This window comes from Panthera leo, chromosome C2 (genome assembly GCF_018350215.1).
Source record: "Panthera leo isolate Ple1 chromosome C2, P.leo_Ple1_pat1.1, whole genome shotgun sequence".
NCBI classification, from domain to species: Eukaryota; Metazoa; Chordata; class Mammalia; order Carnivora; family Felidae; genus Panthera; species Panthera leo.
In genome coordinates this window covers 17,703,731-17,730,907 of record NC_056687.1, presented here as the reverse complement: position 1 = coordinate 17,730,907, position 27,177 = coordinate 17,703,731, and the positions used below count along the sequence as shown (strand labels likewise).

At 42.1% G+C, this 27,177-nt stretch overlaps 1 protein-coding gene and 1 long non-coding RNA gene across 3 annotated transcripts in view; one reads left to right on the top strand and one right to left on the bottom strand.

Moving 5' to 3' along the window:
• The window catches only part of ADAMTS5 (ADAM metallopeptidase with thrombospondin type 1 motif 5), a 49,637-nt gene that overhangs the window by 5,383 nt on the left and 17,077 nt on the right, over positions 1-27,177 (bottom strand). Inside the window, exons 3-8 of one of the 2 annotated variants that reach the window (XM_042955883.1) lie at positions 19,186-19,353; positions 9,696-9,979; positions 8,493-8,676; positions 7,946-8,121; positions 5,433-5,608; positions 252-1,248 (exon numbers count right to left, since the gene is read on the bottom strand). In XM_042955883.1, the coding sequence (XP_042811817.1) occupies positions 681-1,248; positions 5,433-5,608; positions 7,946-8,121; positions 8,493-8,676; positions 9,696-9,979; positions 19,186-19,353 (1,556 nt within the window). In that variant the 3' untranslated portion in view covers positions 252-680. The remainder of the gene's footprint in view (positions 1-251; positions 1,249-5,432; positions 5,609-7,945; positions 8,122-8,492; positions 8,677-9,695; positions 9,980-19,185; positions 19,354-27,177) is intronic. The other variant, XM_042955884.1, reaches the window with a different exon arrangement.
• LOC122230181 lies at positions 1,954-26,233 on the top strand. The gene is made up of 3 exons (XR_006207329.1): positions 1,954-2,074; positions 24,925-25,127; positions 26,042-26,233. It is a non-coding gene; the product is annotated as an uncharacterized LOC122230181 (long non-coding RNA).

The window sequence follows — 27,177 nt, the reverse complement described above, 5'->3', positions numbered from 1 at the left end:
ATTTCACAGAAGATGCTTCCTGCCAAAATGGTTTTTGACCAAAATTTGATCTCCTGTAGTCTGAAAGTATGTGAAATCTTGTGAAAACAGCAGCAGGTTCTTAATTTCCAGTAAATCATCCACAGCTCTTTCTGGAAACTGGAAGGAGTTGAAATAGCTGCAGACCTACTTTGGTCAAACATTTTTTATAGAAATATATATATATATATATATTTTTTTTTAATAGAACCAAGTGATATAAAGTGACATACCAAGGGAGAATGATTTACAAACAGTAAAAATAAGCTACTGTGTATTATGGATGAGAATGATTATGATGCCTTTGAAGACATTCTATAAGAGGTAGGTGACAAAGGGGAGACTGTTCTGCCATCTTCAAATGTCCCCCGATTCTACATTCACCAGTGTTTTTTCATTCTTGTAGCCCAGGGGATGTTCAATAACTCCCAAGTTTTTCTGTATTCCAAGGTCACTACTGTCGCACGAAGCAGTGCACATCTCCATTTGGTCACAGAGAGCAGATTCTGCCCATAATTAGACTCCTGTTGACAATGACATTGAAGCGTGACTTTCTGTGCTTCAGGCAGACCTCTTGTTTACCACGACTGATCACCACCATTTGCCACGACTGATCAGTGATGAATCACCCAGTTAGCTCTGCGTAAGCTCATGACCACAGGCTAACATTTCTTTAGCAAACATTGCTTAAACGCAGAAGGCCTCTGAGAGAGAAGGCATCCCTTCGCTAACTTCCGGTTTGCATCCTGGCACTGGACCGTCCGGGTGTGCCAGCCCGTATCACAGGTCCTGGAACAGGCGAGCCATGGGCCTGTCACCCACTGCAACTGTGGAGTGTGTGAGCCCACTTTATTGCTGCCGTGGCTAGTGACAGAGTTTACTTTTTGGGTGGACTTCTTGGGAACGAAAAAACTGTAGCGGACATCTAATGCTTTCGTTGGATCTGTTGCAAGAATCTGCACTATCAGAATTTCCTTCGTGGCTGAGTAGCCCATCCCATGCAAGAAGTCATCCCTGTGGCTCCAACCACTGTAGTTCATGACTGTTCCATTGATGTCGATGATGGTTTCCGAGGTGGAGATCATGTACTTCCCATTGATAAGGTACTCACCATTTTTCTTCTTCAGGGCTAAGTAGGCAGTGAATCGAGTCTGGTCTTTGGCTTTGAACTGTCGGACTTTTATGTGGGTTGCCCCTTCGGGGATCCTCACCACATCAGTGTAACCCTTACTGGAAGCAGGAATGTCCACAGAGGAGAGAGAGGGAGAGAAAGAAGGAAAAATAAGTCAACACTTAGTAAATGGATAAACAGATAAGAGTTCTCTAAAAGTCTTACCTTACCTTCACACGTTTTAAGGTAGTGAAGAGATTAGTTAAAAATTGGCTTCAAAAATTAGTTTCCTTATAACAAAATTGTGAGTAGACTATGAGAGTATATATATTTTTATTGGGATGTTCAAAATTAGGATGATGTTAACAACCTGCCTTCGTTTTAAAACGTACACCAACTTTATTGAGATTTTCAAACACATTGCACACTCTTACAAATCCTATCATCTTTACAAAGCTCCTTTATGTTCTTTTGGCACAAAATGGGATATGTGTAAATACTAACAAAAATCTGCCCTCGATCTCATAGAAATCTTTAAATTAACGAGTCTCAGATTTGTCTGCAGACTAAAATCAAGCGGAGGTCTTTTAAAAATTTAAATCCCCAGACCCCAGACCAATTAGATCCCATCTGTCAGGATGGGAAGAGACAGCAGGATTTTGGGAGTCGTTCCAAATGTGCAGAATAGTTGGGGAACCACGGATTTAACTGCTGAACTAGAGACACAGTAGAAGTTCTGTTTCTGTTTCTACTAGAACTCTGGATTCTTTGAGCAGAACACCAATGAAATGTAAAATTCTGTAAGTGGGTAACCATCGCTGACTAGTATCATCAAAACAAAACAAAAAAAAGTGAATCTTTAATGCCATAGCAAATTTCCTCAAATGCTGTGTCCGTGAACCTTATGACAGATAAAGTGAGGCTATGTGATGGGTGACGAATAAGGTAGGTCTCGAATGACCCATCATCTGCTCCGGAATATGGGCAAAGGCATCAATATCTCTAATATCCACAGCTTTTGAAAAAGGCTAGGACAGAAATGCTAACTGAGCACCAAGAGACTCTACGTGTAAGGACTCATCTTTGTGAAAATCTCTGCCTCCATAAGTAATTTGATAATAAGGTCCCCATATGTTTTACTTTCTTAGTTATTTGAATAGAAACAAATTGCCGTGTAGTTTGGTGTGTGTGAAATTTAATGACCTGCTGCTAAATTCTTACTCAGGTTGAGGGGTTACGGGGCAACTAATTCGTACCCTGAAAATCCCTAAGGTATTTGCCCTGCCCAGGCATTTCCTCTGAATCCAGAGAGGGGCTCCTCCCCAGGGAAATCCTTTTGTGTGTTGGGAATCTGATGGACAGCGACTGCCACTTTCTATTGTGTTGGGAGAAAGAAGATGCAAGGCTGATGATACTGCTTACCCATCCAACTGGACTCCTTATTTTTATTTTTGTAATACGTTTTGCCTTAGAATTTGTTACGGGACTTACTTTTTTTGAAATATCTAGGATCAAGAGATCATAGGCAAACCTACCGTGGCTTGAAACATAACCTGGAGGGGTGTTGGAGAGGATATCTCATCTTACGTAGGAAGCATATAAAGTGGAGGTATATTAAAGTATTTGAACAGGTGCACTCCAGAGCCGGTGGCAGTGCTGGGCTCCAAAGCCATGGCCCCTTACTCTTACTTTATGCTCCTTTCACAACATCCCCATGTGCGACACCCTTACCTCTGCCAGTCATACTTTATAACTGTTACAGGAAAATACGTTCTGATTATATACAGAGTTTAAGTGACGCCGAACAGGATGTCAAGAAAATAAAGAATGAAGGGTAAGGGAATCAGGTAGGAGAGCTTTTTTGTTTTGTTTTGTTTTGTTTGTTTTTTTGTTTTAAATCCTTATTCCTTAGAGTTCCTCATATTCGTGAGAATCAGTTGGGATTATCAGCCATTGCAGGAGGTCTTGAGACTGACCTTCCCAAGGCAGCGGGAGGTAGGAGGCCTAGTGCCTTGATTTCTTAGCGCCTCAATAAAATATGATTCTCTTACTCTCCTGATACTGAGCAAGAGGAGGATGGAGCTGCCATTTACTGAGATGAGGAACATTGAGGGAGGAGTGAATTAAGATTAGGGTCGTATTTGTCAAGAGGTGTGAGCTTGCTGAAATATTTTAATATGCATCATCTCCTCTGATGCACACAGCAATATTAACTTGCAAGATAATTACTATTAATTCCATTCTACTCTCAAGAATTCTGATTGTAGGGCGCCTGGGTGGCTCAGGCGGTTAAGCATCCGACTTCGGCTCAGGTCATGATCTCACAGATCGTGAGTTCAAGCCCCGTGTCGGGCTCTGTGCTGACAGCTCAGAGCTTGGCCCCTGCTTCACATTCTGTGTCTCCCTCTCACTTTGCCCCTTCCCCGCTCATGCTCCGTCTCTGTCTCTCTCTTTCCCCAAAGTAAGTAAACATTAAAAAAAAAAGAACTCTGATAGTAAAAAAATAAATAAATAAAAGCGACCCTTCAAAGATCACATGATGTTCGTCACTGAGTCAGGGCTTGACTGCCAAGATTTCAGCTCCAAGATCAATGTCCTTTCTCATATGTCACATTTGACCAAGGTAATTTATCTGGAATAGTTCAACGGTCATATCACACAATATAACCTTGGTTAAATCAACTGACAAGCTGCTCTGTCACCACCACTCGTCGCTACCATGAATTTCTTCATCTTTTCATGGGACAAGAAACATGCAGACATTGGTTGTCAATACAGAGACAAAATGCTAAATTTAGCACTTAAAAAAGTGGCTTCTAAGCTTATGTAGGAAAAATGCATAGCATATAGTACATAAGGTTTTTTATTTCTTATTTGATTCCTGAACTTCTTCCCTTCCCCATTCCTTTTTTTTTTTAAACAAGATAGCCTTCTCATCTTATGACCTAAGGCATAGCCTTTGCTTTAGCATTTAACAACCGTGCAAAATTAGATAAGCCCTACACTCTCAGAGTCCCAGTTTCCTCATTTGTAAAACAAAAAGGTATACTTCATCATTTCTAAGGGGTCTTGCACCTTGGCAATATATACAAATGCAGTATGTAATTGACACGCAGGGTATTTTACAGAGATGGCTCAATACAGTCCCGATGAATCGCTAGCAAATAAGATTAGTAATGCATCTTTTAACTCAGAATAGATTCTGCAGACATACAATTTTTTTTTTACTGTATCAAAGATAATTTCCAGCGGTGCATAATAACATGGCATGTGACTATTTTAATAAATCCTTATTGTTAATCGGGTTTGCATATTACCTGCCGGTAAAGACAATACAGCACACACATCAAGAATGTATGCGTACCCGGCCAACACTACTCAGCCAAAGAGTGGTTTGACAAAGGGAAAAGACAATCCTGCATTCCAGCAGACTTTTTAGCCTGCTCCCTCCTCCTAGCTGATAACATAATATTTCATGCCAAAAATTGGGTACTTTATTTTTATCATTTTTTTAAGTTTATTTATTTATTTTGATAGAGAGAGAGTGAGCAGGGAAGGCGCTGAGACAGAGAGAGAGGCGGAGAGAGAGAGAATCCCGAGCAGGCTCTGCACCATCAGCATGCAGCCCGATGCGGGACTCGAACCCACCAACCATGAGATCAGGACCTGAGCCGGAACCAAGAGTTGGGCGTTGAATGGACTGAGCCCCTCAGACGCCCCCCACAAAACTGGATACTTTATACATTTACATACTTAAAACAAAAGCATAATCAAGGACCATGACAGGAAGCAGACGTTACTGCATATATTTCTTTATAGAGAAGATTTAAACCTGCAGAGGTCACTATAAAATGGGATTGCTGTCTCCATCACCGCCATTAACTTACAGGTCTTCTCAAGAAAAATACAGCCTAATGAAAAATCCTTTGTAAAGTGAAATCGTTATGATGCAAACTGGCCATCCTTCCCTAAATTATGCTTCAGAAATAAGAGATGCTTCAGAAATAGCGAGATGGCTAGCGGGGACCCCACCGACTTTTCCTTCTGGGTGTTCCCACTCTGCAAGACCTTGACCCTGATCAGAGCCATTGCGGTTCATTTGCCACCAGAGGCACCAGGAGCTTCGGCTCTGCAACCAGAGCTTTCTCCTCTCCCTCCCCGGTTCTCAAGTGGACCCTATGTTACTGGAGCCATGCTGGACCCCTCCACGGATGGCTCGTGACATAACATGAGTCACCCTTTCAGTTTCTCAAGGCTAAAGCTTTGTCCCATGCACGTAAGGGCAAGGGTTCTACCCCCTCACCTTTTTTTATTGAAGGTCCCGACCACCTTGGTGCAACTGGAGTTGTCTCCCCCGCACACTGCACACTTGTCATACTGCAGCCTGGAGCCGATGATGCCGTCACAGCCAGTCCGGACACACTTCCCCCGGACGCACACGGAGTTACTGTACGGCCTGCATTCGGTCCCATCTGTCACCTGAATAACGACGCTCACGTTAGCGGCGGGAGATACTTGTGCGCAGGTGGTTTGGTTTGCACGGTAAGAGAGCAAGTCCTAATGTCGAGTTTTGAGTTTGATCGGGACAGTACATCGAAAAATGAACAAACAACCGAAAAAGCATAGTTCCCAGGAGTATCTGACCGAAACATCCTCGACATATTGGCAGAAGGAAGATCTGAGATAAATCTCAGTTATGCACTTTCTCTCTTGAGCCTAATTCCAAATGTGCCAGGAGACCCAAGGTCGTCCTCTCCCTTTCTGTATCCCGAGCATGTTCCCCTGGTATCGTCTCGCCTTTTTACATTGCTAGAAACGATCGTTTCACTTCGCATGTGGGACGTGTCCCTTGTGCGGAAAATGAGCAAGCTCAAGATGGCAGAGATCTGGGGCGCCTGGGTGGCTCGGTCGGTTGGGCATCTGACTGCAGCTCAGGTCACGATCTGGCGGTTTGTGGGTTCAAGCCCCGCCCTGGGCTCTGTGCTGACAGCTCAGAGCCTGGAGCTTGCTTCGGATTCTGGTCTGCCCCTCCCATACTCATGCTCTGTCTCTCTCTGTTTCTCAGTAATAAATAAACATTTTACAAAGTTAAAAAAAAAGATGGCAGAGATCCTTCTTGGTGGCATAACTGTTACTCTAGTGATGCATTTGAAAGTCTACACTTGACATCCAAACCTCCTTGTGGTTGAAAAGCATGCCCTATCGTGTGTTGAACCGTCAGATATTGAAATAGACACAAACATATTAGTGCAGAAAGGGAGTCTGGGGAAATCAGAGCAAAGTACTTACTAGAAGATACTGAATGCATTTGGAATGAAGGAATCACACCCAAAAATAGTATATATTTTAAAAACTAGCTATAAAATAGTATGAATATGCACTTTGTGGTTTGTGCATGTGAGTGTATATAAATAGCATATGTAGTCATATGTATAAATAAACTTGTATTTTGCATTTGGGTATCTACTACTATTTTCATATATGTGTGTGAGTATGTGAGTGTGTATATGTGTGCAAAGTGAAGTGGGGTATACTTCAGCAGACCCACAGGTCTCCAGATGGTGGCATTTCCAGGTGATCTTATTTCTTTGTCAGTTTTTAAATGAAATTGTATTATTATTTTTTTTCTTAAAATTTTTTAAATTCTTTTTTATTTATTTTTTGAAGGACAGAGAGAGAGATAGAGCATGAGCGGGGGAAGAGCAGAGAGAGAGGGAGACACAGAATTCGAAGCAGGCTCCAGGCTCCGAGCTGTCAGCACAGAGCCCGACGCGGGGCTCGAGCCCACGAACCGTGAGATCATGACCTGAGCCGAAGTTGGACGCTCAACCGACTGAGCCACCCAGGCACCCCGAAAATGTATTATTTTACAATGAAAAGAGAAAGTACTTTCAAAATGACTTAAGGTGGATGTTAACTTCTGTTTTCAGTAATATGTCACACATATCTGAAGGCCAATTTCAGAGGTAGTTTTAAATGCAGCACCTGTTTACAAATTAAACAGTGTTTTAAATTGTTGCATACCATTCACTGTGAGAAATAAAACTGTTAGTAACTTAGCAAATGCTTTCCTGTGATAAATGAGGGATAATTTCATGCACATATATCATAACGCGTCTAACTATAGGGATATGAATTCATATTATGGGTGTAAGACATTTAACAGTCTGGGTCAGAGATGATGATCTTGAAACCGACCTTCATGAATCACCAAAGGAATTTTTTTTTTAATTTTTAAAAATGTTTACTTATTTTTGAGAGAGACAGAGTATGAACGGGAGAGGGGCAGACAGAGAGGGAGACATAGAATCTGAAGCTGCCTCCAGGCTCTGAGCTATCAGCACAGAGCCCGACACGGGGCTCGAACTCACAAGCGGCGAGGCCATGACCTGAGCCGAAGTCGGACGCTTAACCGACTGAGCCACCCAAGGTGCCCCGCCAAAGGAATTCTTAATTAAACAATGGAAAAATAGAAAGCTTTCTTGCTTTCAGTTCCCCATACAAACATACCTCGGAAATTCTAGTTGTTTTCATGCTTATTTTGAAGTTAAAGTCAAACCACACCTTCCCTGACGGAGAGCTACGCTTTTCAAAAGTAGCTTTTGAAATATTGACTTGTTTTGTTTGTACAGAATAATTTCTTGTTCTTTGTGTTAAGGTTTGAGAACATAGACCTTCTAGAGATGAAAAGAAAACCCTCCAAAATCTAGCCACCCCAGGAATAATGGCTGTTTATATTTGGTAGCTCTAGGTTTTATTCTACCAAATAATCTCCAGCAAGGCTCGACTGCTTCCGGACAGGCAGTGGGCAGTTACCTTTGGAGAAAACACCACGTAGTAACCAGTCCCCTTGGCTCTGCAGGTCAGTTTGCACACATCCCCCAGCAGGACACCTGCATATTTGGGGACCCATTCCACAAATGTCTTGACTCCTTTCGCATCAGACTGATATCCATTTTTGGCCTCACACTGTTCGTGACGGAAAGATTTCCCTAAAACACAAACAGGTCATGTGATTACTTTACCTACTCTGAACCTGAGACATAATCTTGTGCTTTTAAATAATTTTCAGGAGAAGGCGCAAACTTCTTTCTTTGCGAGCCTCTTGACACACAAGGGTGGAAGGGTTTTATCTGTACATGGAATTGAAAACAACCATTATTTTCTTCCTACTCTCTGAATACCGAGTTACTTTTAATAACCATTTAAAAATCACTCATGCATCTGTTATTAATTCGCACACTGGTGGAACCGTGAAGTACAAGATTAATAGTCTATTTCTCTAGCCTCCTTTATTTATTACTGCTAGAATACAGGTTACAAGTGCTACATGGTGGGTTGCTGACACTTGGGAGCAGCGTACCGTTCGGTGGGCAGGGCGTGACGCTGCAGGAACGGTAGATGGCCCTCTTCCCCGTGCAGTAGCGACCACTGTTTCTGGGTGCGGGGTTATTGCAATGGCGATAGGCAAACTGTACTCCTCCCCCACACGAGCGAGAACACTGGCCCCAGGGCCCCCAGGATCCCCAGTTGCCATGGCTTGATGTCTGAAAGAGAAAATAGAAGATATTTCTAACTCAGAAAGGAGAAAAACATTCAAGACGTACATTTGGAAATCTTCTGCATTCAATGCCATAGTGGAAACCGCATCCCAGGTGTAAATTTTCACTGAGTTGGGCATGGTCACAGATATTGGACCTTCTGGAATGACAGTGCAATTCCAATTCTAAGCAGTTCCTCTTTTCTGCTCCCTGCCGTCCCATGGCACTAGGATCTGAATGTTTCCCTGTCAGTATTGAGCACACTGCAAGGATCACTCCTGGTCCCTCTGGGCCTTCTGATACTGCCCATTTCCGTCAATAACCACGGCCCTACAGCTAACTTTTTGTCAGCTCTGATTCCGCATTTTTAGCAAGCTATACGTCGCTGAGGCCTTTGCACGATGCCTGGCATGGCTGATCGTATTTATGTTTTTCTCCCTCTTTAGCACCTAAGTTCTGCATCCCTTTGTTGACATCACGCATCCCATCTGAAGCAGATCCCCTGTCACATGCATAACCGTATTTGACGTGAGTTTGGCTTAGTTCCTGATAAGCCTGGAGTCCTTCTCTGTCCAGAGGAAATATGACAGATATCGAAGAGCACCCACACCCCCACGCACTCACGCCACGTGTTAACTGCACCACAGGGAATGATTAGCTCTGTTCTGACGCCCTAGGGGTCTACGACTCTGGCAACTGCAGCAGGAAGATGAGAGGGGCCGCAGGGAAGAACGCTATAAACTCCTTTGCGGGAGGAACGGGCGAAGAGCTCTGGCTGCTGTCGGGGCATCTGAGAATGCGTGGTTGTGTGACAGTCTTGAAAGACAAGCACTGTGCGTGTGTACGTCAACGCTCTCCTCGGGACCTTGAAAAGCGGAGGAGACTGAGCAAATGCTCCCCTTGAGCCTTTCAAGGAAAAATACCTTCACTAGGAAATAAAGCCTTCTGGTGATAGCACCCACACATGTCACCGGAATGTTCTTCAGATCCTGCGTCCCCAGGCATTGCGTGACAAAATCACTTACTGAATAATATTTTTTCTTGGTCTTGTCCACACACTTGCCCTGCAGGCAAATCCTCCCTTTCCCACATGGCGTCCCTTCCACGGCTGGCAGCTTCTTGGTCAGACACACCATCTGGCCCTGGCGGACCACGGCACACCACAGGCGCGTGCACACATCCATGCCGGGGCACACCGAGTACTCAGGCCCGAACGTCAGGTTGCACTGCTGGGTGGCATCATACGTCTGTCCGGGGAGCTCCTCAGGGCCCGATATCTGTTGGCGTGGTAGATCTAGCAAACAGTTACCTGAAAGAAAAACCGAGATTGACCGCCGCTCTGTGTTTAGGCTTCTACCTACGCAACTCATGGGTCTGAAAACGCAGCGCCCCAGCTGGTGTGGGAGCATAAGCCGGCCACACGTCTGCAGGCTGATGCCCGGGGGCAGGGGCTCCACAGGAGAGGGACGCGGGCGCCTCTCTGCATTCACCAACTAACTACCTCCCGGATTTTCACGGGCCACGTACGTGCTCTGGGGCATCTGTGACGATGACTGTGGGATGATCAAGTGAAATTATTTTGTAATAATGAGCTGTAAGAACAGCCGCTGTGCTGAGGGGTGAGAGGAAATCGGGACGGACCCGGAGGAAACAAGACAATGGACACAACGACAACGGCAGCAGCAAAAACAATACTAATAAACGAGCATTTACAACTCTTGAGAAACAGAATTTGTCCATGCGCTCTGTTTATACCCTTCTCCACTGTCAGCCTAGGTCTTCCTCATGTGCCCATCCACGTCCCTCTCCATTAATTCCGTAAATAATTACAAGGGGAGACCTCATTCATTCACTACATCAACAAGCATTTGGTCAGCACCTACGATGTCCCAGCAAACGTACTAGATACGGGGAAAACACGAAAACGACCCAGATCTACGCCTTCACGTCTCCCCCAAAAGTGAAGAAAATAAAAGAAATGAGGCGTTTCTTCTAGACTTATGTGAATTTTAACTACAGAGCACTCAAGAGCCGCAGAATAAAGGAGCAGTGGGCAAAGACAAGACCTAATCTTTGAAAATTTGGGACAAAGCCCTTCTTTTAATTCTTCTTCTTTGTCTCCCATTTGGGTCTAGTCTTGGATGCACCTAGTAGCTGTTGGGTGCTTGAAGCGTGTCACACAAATAAGTTGGTACTCTCCTTACATAGTACTGTGAGAAGCATCAAGGAGTGACGCTGGGGAATCCGTAGAAGTGGGCATACATGCAGGAAATGTGAACTCATGAGCTGATACACGCCTCCCCTCCCCTCAAAAGCTTCCCGTAAGTATCCCTGCTCAGTGAGTTAGCACCATGAATTGTCTCTGGGCCTACAGGAGCATGCCCATTACCCATCGGTTTCTGCACGTTTTTGTTTACTTGATTTTAGGATTTGCTCGCTGATTATCAATAGTACTAAACGTAACAAATATTTACACTATTCTCACTTCTTTCTTAACTTTTTTAAGGTTTATTTATTTTTGAGAGAGAGAGAGAGGGAGACAGAGCACGAGCAGGGGAGGAGCAGAGAGAAGAGGGAGACACAGAATCCGAAGCAGGCTCCGGGCTCTGAGCTGTCGGCACAGAGCCCGACGCGGGGCTTGAACCCACGGACCACGAGATCATGACCTGAGCCGAAGTCAGATGCTTAACCGACTGAGCCACCCAAGCACCCCCTCACGTCTTTAAATGTACTCGCTTACTTAATCCTCACAAGAACTCTTTGAGGCAGGTTCTAATATTTTCTTTATTTTACAGATAAGAAAACTGAGAAATGAAAACACAGGTCACTGACCCAAGGTCATGTAGCTATTGGGGGTTTATGCTCAGAGCCTGCCTTCCTCATCATATTCCTTCTCGCCTCTGCTTAGCATGTGGATAGATTTCTAGCTTTTATTGCTGACCGGGCAGGCTCGTGGAGGAATCTTTTAAATGGTGGATACCCTGCCTAATGGTAGAAACACCTGGTCTAAAGTCTAATTCTGGCAAAACACGAAGTGGCTGAGTATTCTTGACCAAGCTCAGTTAAGCTTTCCCTAATTTTCAAGCTCTGTGGAATGCTTCTCTTCTCACTAGGACACTGTAAGCATAAAATCAACTAACAGAAATGTAAAGGGTGACCGGAAATTTACAAAACAATGACAGTTGACTCTATGCTCAACATTATTTAACAATTTTAGACACATTCAAGTCATTCTTCTCACTTAACAAAAGAAAATCACATTTCAATCCTACTTTCCACTGAGAAAAGGAACAGTTCAGCACATTTTAAGTATACTGCAAATGTTTTCACAACCACGGTCAAGTTTCTTCAAAGTGAATACCTTAGAATTCGTCAATCTGATGGAAGCATTATATGAAAATGAATAAAGAACAGAGTTCCTATTTAGTTTCCGAGCCAGAACGTTTGAAGAGGTAAAGCTTCTGAAGGCAAGCCAGAAAAAGCATTAAAAATAAGCATCCAGCCAAAGAGAACTCTGGGAGAAAAACATCGAATTAAAAGAAAAACATCAACATCAAGTCAATAGGAAAGAATGATAGTCAAACCTCACCAAGCTTTGTTTGGAAGACAGTAAGACTAGGCACTGAGAATTCCATGAAAAGCGTTATCTTCATTGCTACATGAGAAGAGAACATTGTATAAACCAGGGAATGCTTGACAGGTGGCTGATGTTACAAGAACTGTCAACAAACGTCTGAGACAGCAAGAATACTTTCCGATTCTTCAAAAGTGCTGTTTCAAGAAATTTTTTTTATTTTACTGAAAAGCACAGAACTGTAAGACTGCGTAACTAAGGATTAGGCAGGGGAGCCTTTAACGTGTGTGGATACATGTGGCCTGGGTGAACTTCGTTCGTCTTGAGCCAAAATAATTTACCACTTCTTTGTGGGCTTGCAGTCACTGACGTCTTTTCACCTGGCTAGGAGATGGTGAGCAAAAAGAAACATAGAATTCAATTTGAAATCAACTTCTAACAAGGAGACTTTGGGATGTGGTGTCGCTTTAAAAAGCTTAATACCCAAGCGTTAAGTTTTGTTTTGTTTTGTTTTGTGTGGAGTAAAGTTGACACATGATGTTACATTGGTTTCACGCCCAAAGGGCAAATTTTAAAAATGAATAACACATTTGCTTTGTTATTAAAAATATGGTGTCTCAGGGGCGCCTGGGTGGCTCAGTCGGATAAGCGTCCGACTTCAGCTCAGGTCATGATCTCGCGGTTGGTGAGTTCGAGCCCCACGTTGGGCTCTGTGCTGACCGCTCGGAGCCTGGGAGCCTGACTCAGAGTCTGTGTCTTGCTCTCTCTCTGCCCCTCCCCCACTCACACTCTGTCTGTCTCTGTCTCAAAAATAAATAAACCATAAAAAAAATTAAAAAAAAAATATGGTATCTCAGTTCTATGGTTTTCCCTTAGAAGTCACCTGGGGATGACTTCTTGCTTAAAATAAAATGATTTATTTCAGAATGGCCATTAATTTATTATTCCGGTGTTTTCATCAGGATTTGTTGCTGCATTAGTTTCTGTGTGTCCTGAAACATACAGTCTATCAGTTTCATCTATATGCTTAATTATGTCCTTTTGCAATATAAAATAGGTATGGACACCTCTACCAAATGGAATGCTTGAACAACAATAAAAAAGAAGTCAGCCTAGAGCCTGATTCTGAATCGCACGGTATACAATATTTAAAACCTAAATCACAGTGGGTTGGATATACATTGTCCGTTTTTCTAAAAATGTGTATAATTTGGGCGAAGAGCGAAAGAGGATATCTGTCAATCTTTCGGCATCATTTGCATTGACCTCTAAAAGCAGCCATCTACGGTTGACTCTTCTTAATGTGTTTGACTTTTATACTCGACCACTTCTTCCCATCTATTTCCCGTATTTTTCAATTTATCCTAGTCTGAAATCCTATCTGGGCTATGCTGGGCTCTCTTCCACAAATTGCCAAATTGTTTTTTTCTTTTCCTCCCTGCTTCCTTTTTTTTCCCTTTGTGTTCACATTTTCTCCATAGAAGAATGGATAGTTTCTAGAAGAAAGGCAACAGAAATGTGTCCATATTGCATATTCGTTTTTACCAGCCCTGTTCAATTAAATGCTTTAAAGGTGAAAATTAAAAAATGTAAAAGGCAGAGATTCGTGATGAGCTATTAAAGGAAAGACGGTGGTAGTCTCTCCATGGCCACAGAGAAGGTTAAGGGGGATGCCAGGTCGGCCAGGCCTCCAGGAAATGGAGTAGAAAGATCTCTGGCTTTTTTCTATCTGATTTCCAGCACTGTTTGTCTTTCATTTCAATGATTAATGAAAATCATCAGATCAAATGTGGTTGTTCTCTATTCTTTTCATATTTTCTTCTCTGTTTCTAGCACGATGGTAATTTCTCTGTTTTCTCTTCCTTTCCAGTAGCACAGGCATGAAATTAAGCATCGGTCCGAATACCCATGGTATATCAGAAATCAATGAATATTCCCAATGAAACCTGTCCCCTTTCACTTGCAAGCATATCTCCCTGGCAACTCATAGTTCTTTTAGGTGTTTATTTTTTTTATATAGATTTAAAATGTATGTTTATTCTTCATAAACCTATAAAATGGTCTTGAAGTTATTTTGGCCTTTCATATCTTTTTTTAATTATGAAATTTATTGTCAAATTGGTTTCCATACAACACTCAGTGCTCATCCCAACAGGTGCCCTCCTCAATGCCCATCACCCACCCTCCCCTCCCTCCCATCCCCCATCAACACTGTTGGTGGGAATGCAAACTGGTGCAGCCGCTCCGGAAAACAGTGTGGAGGTTCCTCAAAAAACTAAAAATAGATCTACCCTATGACCCAGCAATAGCACTGCTAGGAATTTACCCAAGGGATACAGGAGTACTGATGCATAGGGGCACTTGGACCCCAACGTTTATAGGTGTTTATTTGAATGGCTAGCAGTAGAAGAGGAAGTGATGTATTACGGGCCAGGTGACAGAGACACCTTGAGGCCATTGACAAGGCACAGACCATTGTCGCTAACCAAAGGCAATTCCAGGGATCTGTTGGTGACACCGTCACAAGCTTGAAGTGCACTGTTTAGCAAATGTTACGCCGAGGAAATTAGATGAAAAAGTCTCCTTGTTACAGGGTGAAGCATAGCTGTTTAAAAATACCAGTCCTTTAAATATGTCCTTATTTGCAGACTCTTTTTAAAGAATACATTTGCTGTGAAAATCAAGATACTGTCATGATGGGCCTGGAGTTTTATGAGTGTTGCCTTAAAAACTGAATGTTAAGATCTTGTTATTAGCGTCATAGTCTACACTGGATTCAGAGAACTGGTTCTCTAAACCATTTTATCTCCAAAGTTCCGCGTTTAGTAGATGGCTGTAAACTTAGCTCTTTAAGTATGTCCCATGTTAATATTTCAAAGTTGTCTCTAGATTTTCCTTAGCAGCCTGTGTCAAGGGTCCTCTTGAGCTGCACCTGTTTGGGGGGTGGCCCTCCTCATCACCTGGCACCGCGGACTTCGGGATATAGTGGACACAGCTATCGTTTTTGGCTTCACGGTTATTAGCCTTTGAGAAAAGAAATTCAGCAACCTGCTTTCACCGCACAATTTCTCTGCCAGTGCTTACCGTGATTTTGGGGGATCACAGTCCTCGCCAGCTTGCATAGAGCTAAGTCGTATAAACACTGCAGAATGTCTACAAGTATCTTGGCGAGGCTGGTGGGGAAGTGCCCCTGAGACGTGGCTTCTCCTTTTCTGAATCACAAATCGGCAGTCCAGTCATTTTAGCCTGTGCGTGTTGACTTTTCAACCATAACCTAATTGTTACATACTTCTTGTTGGAATGAAATCAGGAAACACTCAGTATTAATGAATTTAAATTTGGCAGTGGGAGAGTGCTACAAATGTCCAGCTACTTATGGCTAATAATTTTAAAAACAAATCAAATCATGGGAATTTAACTGAGCTTTAAGACCTCATTTCTCTAGCACCGGTGGGAAGGAGACGGATGAGCTCTTTATCCATGAATAGATTTTCCAGACAAGGAACTCTTTAGACACCATCTAAAAATTGTATAAATTTTGTGAGAGCATCTCCTTGGCTTTGCTGCCTTTATATTAGTGTCACAATTTAATCAACTTAATCTTCCTATAGAGCAAATCATTTTTTTCTGAGCATCGATCATTGTATCACATGGAACATAGAGGTACCTTAGGGGATTATGGTGATATGATACCATTTTTGACCTTTTGGCAAAAGGTACCAGACCTCTGAGCTTTTAATGTTTTAGGGCTACATTTTACAGCTTTTCTGGTTTCTCCTTCATTGTCAAACGATACCCCTTCTTGCTCTCAGTTTACCTGCCAGAAGTTCCCCCTGGCCCCTGCCATGATGACCATTTTATTGCTTTAAACTGTTAGCGGCCTAGAAAAGTAGTGCAGAAAAATAGTAGAACCATTTCTATTAACTATGAATGAAAGGGCTTTGCATGGAAGTCTGAGTCATTTCCTATAAGCAAAGTAAAAGGATTTTACAATATGGTTTCTTGGTATCAGTCTAGTCTTTTGAGAAAGATGTGTTTGTTTGTTTGTTTGTCTTTCCTCTAGGATTTTGATGCTCTTCCTGGTTTTCTCCCAAGCTCTGAGGCTGAAATGTCAGAGCCTCAACCATCTCAAAATCAGGCTTACTGGTTCTTTTTTTTTTTTATGTTTATTTATTTTTGACAGAGAGAGAAAGACAGAGCATGAGCGGGGGAGGGGCAGAGAGAGAGAGGGACACAGAATCTGAAGCAGGCTCCAGGCTCCGAGATGTCAGCACAGAGCCCGACGCGGGGCTCGAACTCACAGACCACGAGATCACGCCCTAAGCCGAAGTTGGAAGCCCAACAGACCGAGCTGGAGCCACCCAGGCGCCCCTGGGCTTACTATCACTGCACTTTCACCTAAACTGACTTAACTCGATTTTTTGGTGGCAGTGTAAAAGTTATTAAGTTATTTGAATTCCCACTTAAATCACAGTACATAGAGGGTATCACTGTTTCGGTATCTGTGTGTGCTGTTTTGAAATGAGCGTAATTGAGCTTTGCAATTGTACCCTACTCTCTTTGGCTCTCCATATTCTGAAATGACTTTATTCATTACAGGCTCCTGATAAAAATCAGTGTGTGTGTGCTTTTGTGTGTGTGTGTGTGTGTGTGTGTGTGTGTGTGTGTGTGTTAGTCATAACACAAGACTGCCTGACCAATATATTCAAAAGTGAGAGAGTCTAAGCTTCATGAAATGAATAAATGAGGAAGTAGACTATGAGAATTTGCTGTTCCAAGAATTTTGGTAATTTAATCAATGTATTTAACATGTGAGTGGGAAATTCAGATAAGATTTTATCAACTCAAGTGATAAGATCCACGTTGACTAACAGTATGCTCTTGGTTGCTATCTACCATGAAGATCTCTGGAATGGACATAGAGACACACATGTAAACTATGTAAATTTGTTGCAAAAGTTTTAAAAATCTGAGCGTGGACGCTTAAATACAGGAGTGATGTTTAAAAATGAAGACAATACTGAAAGCCTATTTGCTGCACAGAAAGTAAGATCATGAATTCCACAAACATGAAATAAACGACTCATTCCAAAATTATGGCAATAAGGAACACAATTCTGCACAGCATTGTAATTAGCTGACCTAATACTTGCACAGGAAAATGAAAATGGTCCCGTTTTAGCCATAAGTATTTGCTGCCTTAGCAACTAAATCCATTCATTTAGGGATTCAAAGTTTAGCTCAAACTTTTGGAATGTGTAATGTGGATTCTGAACTAAAATATTAATGCTATCTCATTTTCAGAAAACCTGGGAAAAAAGCAGCAGAAGTGATATTAAGAGCGGAGACTAACGCCCCACCCAAGAGGGACTTTATTAGATACTGACTTGTTCAATGTGCACAGGCAGAGAATTAGGCAAACATTCAATTGCAGGACTTTATCATTTTTAAGTCAGCATTGTAAACTGAGCTGCACTGAAAAATACCCCTTATTATTAGTCTTAAGAAAAAGCCTGACACATGGATTCTTAGTATTTTTTCCTAAATCTTTGAGATACTGGGACGTCCATCCAATGAGCAAAGAGCAGCTTCTACTGAGGGAAATTTTAAACCAGGCTAGGCCTGGGTTGTTTCAGGAATAGGATATTTTAAAGAGTTTAAAGTAGCTAAAGCCATTACTGGTTCACCACTAACATAGCAAAATGGAGTTAATGAACAGATTTTGCCTCCAAGATACCAAAGAACTTGGTAGCAGAATTTCTTTGAAGGATTCATCAATTGTTTTGACGTTACTTAGCCGGTGTTCAAGATGGTCAACTCACTAAGATATTATGAAATGTTACGCCATTAGTTTTGTGGAACCAAGAAAAACAACTATCACGGGTCCTCTTCAGCTAACTCTAAGCCATGCATCATGAGATAATTTTATGGACAATTATTACGATCAAAAATTTCTGTCATATTCAGTGCAACCACCAGTTTCGGAAAGAGACAAATTTTAAGAGGAAAGAAAGGAATGAGAAAATGTCCATTTCTATAACCTGAGAAAATTGTGAACCACACGGTCTCTGTAGGTCAACTACCTCAACTCTAATGCATCTATCCTGTGTGTCTAGAACTTTAAAATAATAAAAGATGAAAAAAATAAAGAAAATAAAAAAGGATGTTAGGAAATTAGCAACAGCTTGTTTCAAAAACTACTTAAAGGTCAGAATTTATTATTTCTAAAAACTGTGACTTCCTTGGTATTTTTATATAATTTACAGGACTAATCCTAGATTTACAGAATTTAATAAAGTGTGCTATGCTCTTGAACTGTATCTAATGGATAAAACCAAAGATTTTCCTTTGAAGTTCTTAAAGTATTTTCTCACCATTCAGATTGATTTTCTTGTTCTTTTCTGTAGTTTTCATTCTACTTCTAGGAGAATCTGCTGTCAGGATAAAACCAGATTCTTCCAGTGAATGCAAATCTAAAGAGCTTCCTTTCCTGTCTTTCTGTTGCCGTGAAGAGGATCCAACAGACTGGTCACCTACATTTTAACCACACCCCTGTGAGAGGCATGTAACAAATAATTCTGAGAGTCATATTAATAGCAGGGAAACAAGATGTCTGCCAATATTCTCACAGGAAGCTAGTGGTGAAAGAAGGAATAGAAGCCAGGCTTTCAGGGCACTGGCTAGGCATTCTGTGTGGTCTCCCACACTGTTTCTCTTTTGAACTTTTCAATTCCAAAGCAAAAATACCATAGCTATAATGCCACCAAGGACGTTGGCATTGTGCAACAACAGACAGTCCCTTTGGTCCTTTTCTGACCCTACCTAAACAACCACCGTCTCACAGGGCGTGGTGGGTTTCGTGAGGACGTAATAAAGTAACACTGGTAATAATCCCCCCTAAGTTTTGTGACTGAGCCCGTGTTGTCTTGAATGACACATACCATGGCCATCATCCAGGAATTCTGTGATGGTGGCTGAAGTGCACTTGGACCAGGGTTTGGACGCGTCGATGCTGGTTAGGATGGAAGACATTAAGCGCTTATCTTCTGTGGAACCAAAGTTCTCTTCACAGAATTTGGAATCATCATGGGAGAGGCCGAGTAGATGTCCTAAGGGAGAGAAGAGCGGGAGCGCAGATAATGAGCGATTTTGCATTTCTACGTTTCCGTGACAATTAGACTAGCACTTGGTCTCCCTCCCCTGTCCCCAACTGTACATGAGTTCATTTTAACCGCTTTCTCATGCACAGACTGGACCCCCAGGGAAATTAAAGCTGTGTGTAGTCAGAGCAGTCACTTTTGGTGAACGTTTAGAGGAAGACTGAAAAATTACACGAAGGAATAGACGGTCCCATAATCCATCTGGATCACACATGCTCAACGACATGTGGAAACAGGCCTTATTTAGAATCTAGAATTTGCAAGGCAACTGTGGGATTATGTCATAGCCCTGACTACATATTATTTTGATTACTTGTCTAATTTTCCGCCTTCTCTGATCAACCAGGAGCCCCATGAGATCAGAGAACATCTCCTCCATCCACTGTTGAAACCTCTGTATTTAACTCAATGTTCTGCAAGTTACAAACACTTAATAGATGGTTGTTGAATGTCAGTGACTTCTGTTTTCTTGGCCAAGTTACCAGGTAGCTATCCAAGAGATGACAAGGGGGGGAAAGAAAGAGGAGTGACATTAGTAACGTTCTGGCTCCCAACAAAGGTAAGCTTGCAGTCACCCTTTCGTTTCCTTTGTTTAGAGAGTTCTGCATGTTTGCTCATCCCCCAAATAAATGACAGATTTTGAAAAACGTACCCATTGAAGAACCGTCCAGGGCACCAAGACGCCCATCGCGGCGTGTTAGAGCTTAAAGAGAGAACAGCTACTGGAAACGTCGGCGATTGTCCCAAACCACTCAGCCCCGTGGGTGCTCGTGCTCCAGGTCACTATGCGTGTTCCCTGCAATCCCAGGCTGCCATTTCCAGTCTATCAAGCTCGGTGTCCCAACCACATTCTTATAATCTAGTCTTTTTTTTTGGTAAAGTTTTATAGAATCATACACAAAGGATCAAAAAAAAAAGGGTGTATAAAATACTATAGAAAAATGATGACTGCATTGGGTTCCTGGATGCCAAAGGCAGGGACTTTGGTCATTCTGCCAAAAAAACAACAACAACCAAAAAAAACACCAAAAAAGTTCAGTGCACAACAGTAAAACCCAACAGAGATGAAATCTTTCATTCCACATTCCGGCTACTTTTGGCCAACTTGTTAAATCACCAACACCTCATAACAAAACTGTCCACCAAGCAGCTGCTTGCTGTTGTGGCTGAACTTAAGTGGCCAGGGCTCAGTGACCTTCCAAAGCTCCACATTTTTATGGTATTTATACAGTTATTTACTTCAATAGCATTTGCCAGCCTAGCAAGTTTTCTGTGGGAAACCCTCCTGCTCTCACGTTTTATTTCCTCAGTAGCACGAATGTGCATCAGAGTCTGTTAAGTATGTCCCAAATAACACGCAAAAGGAGACGGGTGGCGGGGGGGGGGGGGGTTGTCCAATTTTTGGATGGTACATGGAGTTTTCTTCATGCAACCCACAGCTCTGAAAAAAACAGGGCCTTTCACCATGTCCTGACCAAAATTGCTTAAAGTTACTTAGTGCAAAGAACACTTGTGGAGAAGGCACTCTGTGCTTCTTGAACTTTTCCGTCGTAGAATCTTTATCAGCTAATGCTGTGAGATTTGTGTGGAAATTTCACACTTGGGTTTTTTTTTTCCCCCTGGCATAGAAGAGAGAGAGGGAAAGTGGCCTAGGGTGACCTCTGCCACTTAACATTTATTTGAATCCAGGTTTTATATTTGAGAAAAATAGGTGATTTTTCTATTTCTATTTTTCTATTTCTGCATTCTATTTCATAAGATATTCGGATCTATTTAACAAAGCAATAGTCTTTTCCTCCAAATGTGTCGAAACAAATAACACTTTCCGTATGAATTTTCATTACAGCATCAGGTGATTTTGGAGGGTAAATTTCAGACTTCTGAATTACAATACAGGCTGGGGCGCCCGGGTGGCTCAGTGGGGTCAGCATCCAACTTTAGATTTTGGCTCAGGTTATGACTTCACAGTTTGTGAGTTCGAGCCCTGCATCGGGCTCCGAGCTGATAGTGCGGAGCCTGGATGGGACTCTCTCTCTCTCTCTCTCTCACAGTAAATAAATAAAAACTTAAAAAAGGGGAAAAAAAAAAAGAATAGATTACAGACCATGTGGCAAATACCAAAGTACCTTTGAGAAGCCCTGAAGAGTACCTCAATTTTTTCTTTCATATAGAACAGCGACACATATAATTTTTTAAAGATTTCAATTATATAAGCAAAACAGTTTATTAAAAATATTTTGTGGGGCGCCTGGGTGGCTCAGTCGGTTGAGCATCGGACTTCAGCTCAGGTCATGATCTCATGGTTTGTGAGTTTGAGCCCCACGTTGGGGTCTGTGCTGACAGCTCGGAGCCTGGAGCCTGCTTTGGATTCTATGTGTCCCTCTCTCTCTGCCCCTTCCCCGCTCATGCTCTGCCTCTCAAAAATGAATAAACGTTAAAAAAAAAAACAAAAAAAATATTTTGTTATAGTTTTATGAATCTTTTGACATGCCACTTGGCAGGATATTGTGAATCTTATGCTCCATCAATTTCCTAATTTATCAGCGTAACTTAGTTGCTGCCGAAGATACGTATAAGGAATTTTTATATGGCGACCAGAAAAGATTGCCATTCTGAGCAGGAACAAATCCTAGTTCCACTCCAGTAAGAGCTAAAAGAAGATGTGAATTTTCTAAGATCTGCTAAAGTGAATCGGGAATGGACGGCTTAGGGGTCAAGGGAGAGACAGAATCTTTGGAGGAATATTCTGTTCTCCATGAAGCAAGTCTGTCGGCTGGTTGGGAGAAGCATGCTCTCTAAAGGACAATAGGAGTCATGGCCAACGCGAAGAACATTTAAGCACCCACAGAAACAGGCAGTCAGTTCCAGTAGCTGGAAGCAGGGCACAGTGAGAGAGACCCATGTGACTTCCCTTCAGGAGCTGGACAGGAATTAAAATGGAAGATCAATGTGAAGAATGTTTGGATGCTCTTCAGGAGAGACGTGACAGCCATACTAAAGGCCGTGAGCAGCAAAAGTTGTGGTATTTTCAAATGCGAGTCCCCCGATCATTATGCTAAGACATTAATGTCAGCCTGAGGTTTGCCAATATCTCTGAGCCCTGAAATGCCAAGATACATATAAAAGCGCAGGATATTTTAAAAGGACACTCCCATCAGAGACCACACACTATGGCACTAAACGCTTATTAACATAGAAACATCCAGAATCCAGGAAACTTAAGATATAATGTCGTAGTGGACAATAATGCATTTCGAGTCGGTGTTGTGAAAGGTTTAATTAGAATGGATCACGATGTCCCTGATCTCCTAGGACATCTGCCTTTTCCAGTGAGAATTCGTTCATTAGTCACCCACGGGGATGTTGAAAATTGCAGATGTGAGCAGAGACGGAGCATTTCCCTGAGAAGCAGCCTTCAGCAGGATTAGCACAGCTGGGATTTGCACAAATGTGTCCCAGAGATTAAGACAGCAAATGAAGCCTATGAAGCCTTGGTGGAGAAAATGTTTACAACGCCTAAACTTAGGTGTTGGTTTATCAAAATGCATTTTACGAGGAGTCTTTAGAGCAATACAGAGCAGAGTTAGTTGAGGGGTGAAGTCCTTGGAGGAGGCCGAGTGATAGAACCAAGGAACCCACAGAGAAAGGCAATTCTCACCCTCGGAAAGCCAGATAGTTCTTTCCAAAGTCCACGTAGAAAAGAAGAGTGGAGGGCACGTGGGAGACTCAGTCGGTCAAGCATCTGACTCTTGGCCTCGGCTCAGGTCACGATCTCAGGGTTGCTCAGATCGAGCTCTACGTGGTGCCCTACCTTGACAGTGAGGAGCCTGCTTGGGATCCTTTCTCTCCCTCCCCCTCTGCCCTTCCCCCTTTCTCTCTCTCTCTCTCCCTCTCAGAGCAAATAAACTTTGAAAAAAAAAAAGAAAGCAAGAAAAGAAAAGTAGAGTGAGGAGGAGTCAAGGCAGTTTTGAAGGTAAAAGAAGAGATCTGAAGAAGCTCTTTGAAGGTAAAAGAAGAGATCTGAAGAAGCTCAACCAAGCTCCTAGAGTCAAACCCCTACCGAGAAGAGACAACGCAGAAAGTAGACAGAAGGCGATAACTCACTGTCAGGGTTTCAAGTAGAGGTCCCAAAGTCTCGCTTTAAGGAGGAATTAGTATTTGCATTTGCAAGAATTAGTGTTCGTATGAAAACTAAAATTGGAAGTATTAGTGTTTGTAATCAGTAGACGTGCAAAAGATTGAAGAGCAGCTTGCTTTAACTACGTTAAGTCATCTTGTTTCCAAGGCTAGCTTTTGCAGTCGATCTTTAATTCTTTTTTTATTATTAATTTTTTTAACGTTTATTTATTTTTGAGACAGAGACAGAGCATGAATGGGGGAGGGGCAGAGAGAGAGGGAGACATGGAATCGGAGGCAGGCTCCAGGCTCCGAGCTGTCAGCACAGAGCCCGACGCGGGGCTCGAACTCATGAGCTGTGAGATCATGACCTGAGCCGAAGTCAGAAGCTCAACCGACTGAGCCACCCAGGCACCCCATGCAGTCAATCTTTAATTCTTGATTAACGTAGCTGGAAACCTTTCACCTCAAATCTGGAGGCAATGAAAGGAACAAACACACTTGTGTAGTGAGTGCACGTGTTAATGACATTTGCATTTATATATGAACTAAGAACATGAAAGGTATTACAGAAGTCAGAAGGAAGCTCGGAGAATAATGCACCTGGGTAATCCAATATTTTCCCAAGTGCTACAGACCTCAGAACTGCCGCTTGTTCTTTGAAATCATTATTAAAAGTCAAGATGTAAATTGCAAATGCTTTTGGAGAGAATACTTATCTATTCTTAACAGACATTCCATCATATCACAAATACAACAATCTTGCTCACGAGTGCCCATCACACGAAGTAAGATCTGGAAGGAGCTTATTTGGATTACACAAGGAAACAAATTTCATGGTGAATTATGTCAAAGCAAAGTCTGTAGGGTAGGAGTTTGAATTATACTGTTATCTCAGAAATAGCAAACAATTAGTCACCCGGTAATTTCTCTAGTACGGTAATGGTCTTTTTAAAGGCAAAATGAGTGAGATCTCATTAAATAAATTTCATCTTTGATATTCACAGTATAAAGAGTATCTTGCCTCCTTAAATTCACAAATGACTCTGATGTTAGTAAATCTGAGAAAATGCATATACACTGGGTGAAGACACGTTACCAGAAAGGGAAATGTTGGTCCAGCGTCTTATTTAGCTCAGGCGTTACTCTACAACTAGGGCTAACTTATAATATTAACCTCAGGAAGGAAATTGGGTTGTTCTTCTAAACTTTGGTCTGAAAATTAGACAGCATTTCAAACTCTTGTATCTTGACCCTAAGCTGACCAACAGACAAGGGGACAGAGCACCACATCCTACAAAAAGTCACAAAAAGCTCTGTAATGTGTTTACTTAAGAAAGAACAGCTCGGATGAAGCATCTGTTTCTTAATGAGGTCATGTTTTTATTTTACCTAATTTTCCAGCTGGGATTATTGAGGTGTAAGAAGATCTTGCCAGGGGTTGAAAAGTGAGCCAACAGCTCACGTGGGATCCGAATCCAGAATCCTTGAAGAAGAGAACCAGGAGCTCCAGGAACTGGATCCTACATGTCTCTTCAAATGCAAAGCCTTATGCAGAAGCGATAAAACCCTTACAAACTCCCATTTCAAAACGTTAAGCATGAATGGTAAGTGTTGTATCAGTTATAGAATTCGGAAGGAAGAAAACTTCATTTGGGGGCCTTCTAGCTAGCTGTGGATACAAAGGATATTGAATCCTTTGTAACCCAATTCAGGATTATCTCCTGGAAGATCAACACTAATGAACCATTATAGGATAGCATCAAAATCTTGGGTTTTAGAGCCAAGTGAATTGGGTTCGCGTCTTACCCTAGCAGTATACTAGCTGTTGACCTCAGGCACGTTTAGAAACTTCTTAAAGATGCTTACATCTCTGTGTTTTTTCCTTTCTTGGGTGACTTATTGATAGTGCTTACCCCATGGCATTTTGTGAGAATTAAATAATATAAAAGATGCAAGGTGCTTAGAAAATACGCTTGACAAGTATCAAAGGCCCAGGGATTGTGAGCTGACTTTATTGTTCTCACTGATATCCCCGCTTTGTTATGCTCTTGAGTACTCTAATCTTAAGTAGTTTTGATAAATTTTGATATTAACAGACAATTGAGGAGAGAAGGAGACGTTTGCTAACCATTAGAGGGGGAAAAAAATCAAGCATCAAGTTTGTGATGTCTTTACTTTTTATGTGACCTTCAACTTGGATTTCTACACATGTGGCAGGCAATCTAGAGGCTTCCACAAGAGAAATGGGAATTGGGATAGGATATAGAAAACACAGAACCGGCACACAAAAAACCCTAAATCTCTCATTGCTGCGGGACGTAGAGTCGAGACCCATTTCCACCTTTCATCTGGGGGCCAAGAAAGACAGTGTGGTATGGCTCCAGACTAGATAGAAACTAATAATAATAATAATAATAATAATAATAATAATAATAAGTTTAGCTCATGTTGATTAAAGCTATACGTTCGGGTTTAAATCCAAGTTTAATCCTAGCTTCGTTTCACTCCACATTCACAGTTGGTCCTGACATCTGATTCTGTGTGTTGGCTTCAGTCTATGGTGTTTCGAGGGCCTCTGCAGCTTTTCAAAACATGGCCTTGTTTAATCTAATCATCTCTGGGAGCACAGTCACACACATCAGCGCAACCAAAGAACTCCCTCTAACCACAGCAAAACAGGGGCAGCCGGGCTGCCGTGTCTCCACCACTTACTTCCTAAGCCTCCAGCTGAATACTTGGCTTTGACTTTTTAAGTTGCCTGACTTTAGCTCAGGAAGCATTTTGGAGTCTTTCACGGTGGAGAGATTCCCTTAGCACATTTTATAATTAACTACGATAAAGCAAAGCTTCAGCAAGTTCGCAAATGATGGATTTCATTAGCCTAAATAAAATCAGATTGTTCTCCCTCGCATGTGGGGAGCTGGCCCAGCATCAATAAAATTATTATTTTGGAGAACCATGTGTGCAGCAGGTGAAATCTTTATTATTACAAGCCAATAATAAAAGTTTGACAAGTTAAAAATATAAACTCAAAATGTAAACTTACATTCACTTGCAAACTTTCCACAGTTCACACTTGGGTTATAAAATGGCCATAACCCCATTCTTGCCTCCACTCAAGGCACACGGATGAGGACTGTGTTCCCGAGAGTTTAAAGCAACTTCTTAAAATGTCCGAACAATTTAGTCGATGTTTACATACACAAAACATAGCAAGGAGGAAGACAAATTATTACTGCCTGTGTAGGGTCTATATTTATCAAAATCTATTTTCCAGAAGCCTGCACTGGCATCGGTGGACTACATATCTCCAAAATCTGGCTCTTTTTATGGAAACGATTAGCAGGAAAAGAGAAGTGCTCACATTAATATCTGGTCCAGGGAAAGAGTCACTTTTCAGAATTGTTCATTGAAGCCATTCTGATTTTACCCTGATGGACAGAGAAGCTGTAAGATGGGTCCTTCAGGCTAGTTCAAGTACTTCACGTTAATTTTCAAGTTCGGAAATATTTTAGATAGAGGGGATAAAAGACCAAAGAAAATTGTGATTCAAATATGACTCTCTATTTTAAACCACTAGGTACAGAAATAAGCAGTGATGGGGCATAGCGTGAGAAACTTTAAGTCCGTTAATGGAAGCATTATTCTTTTCCT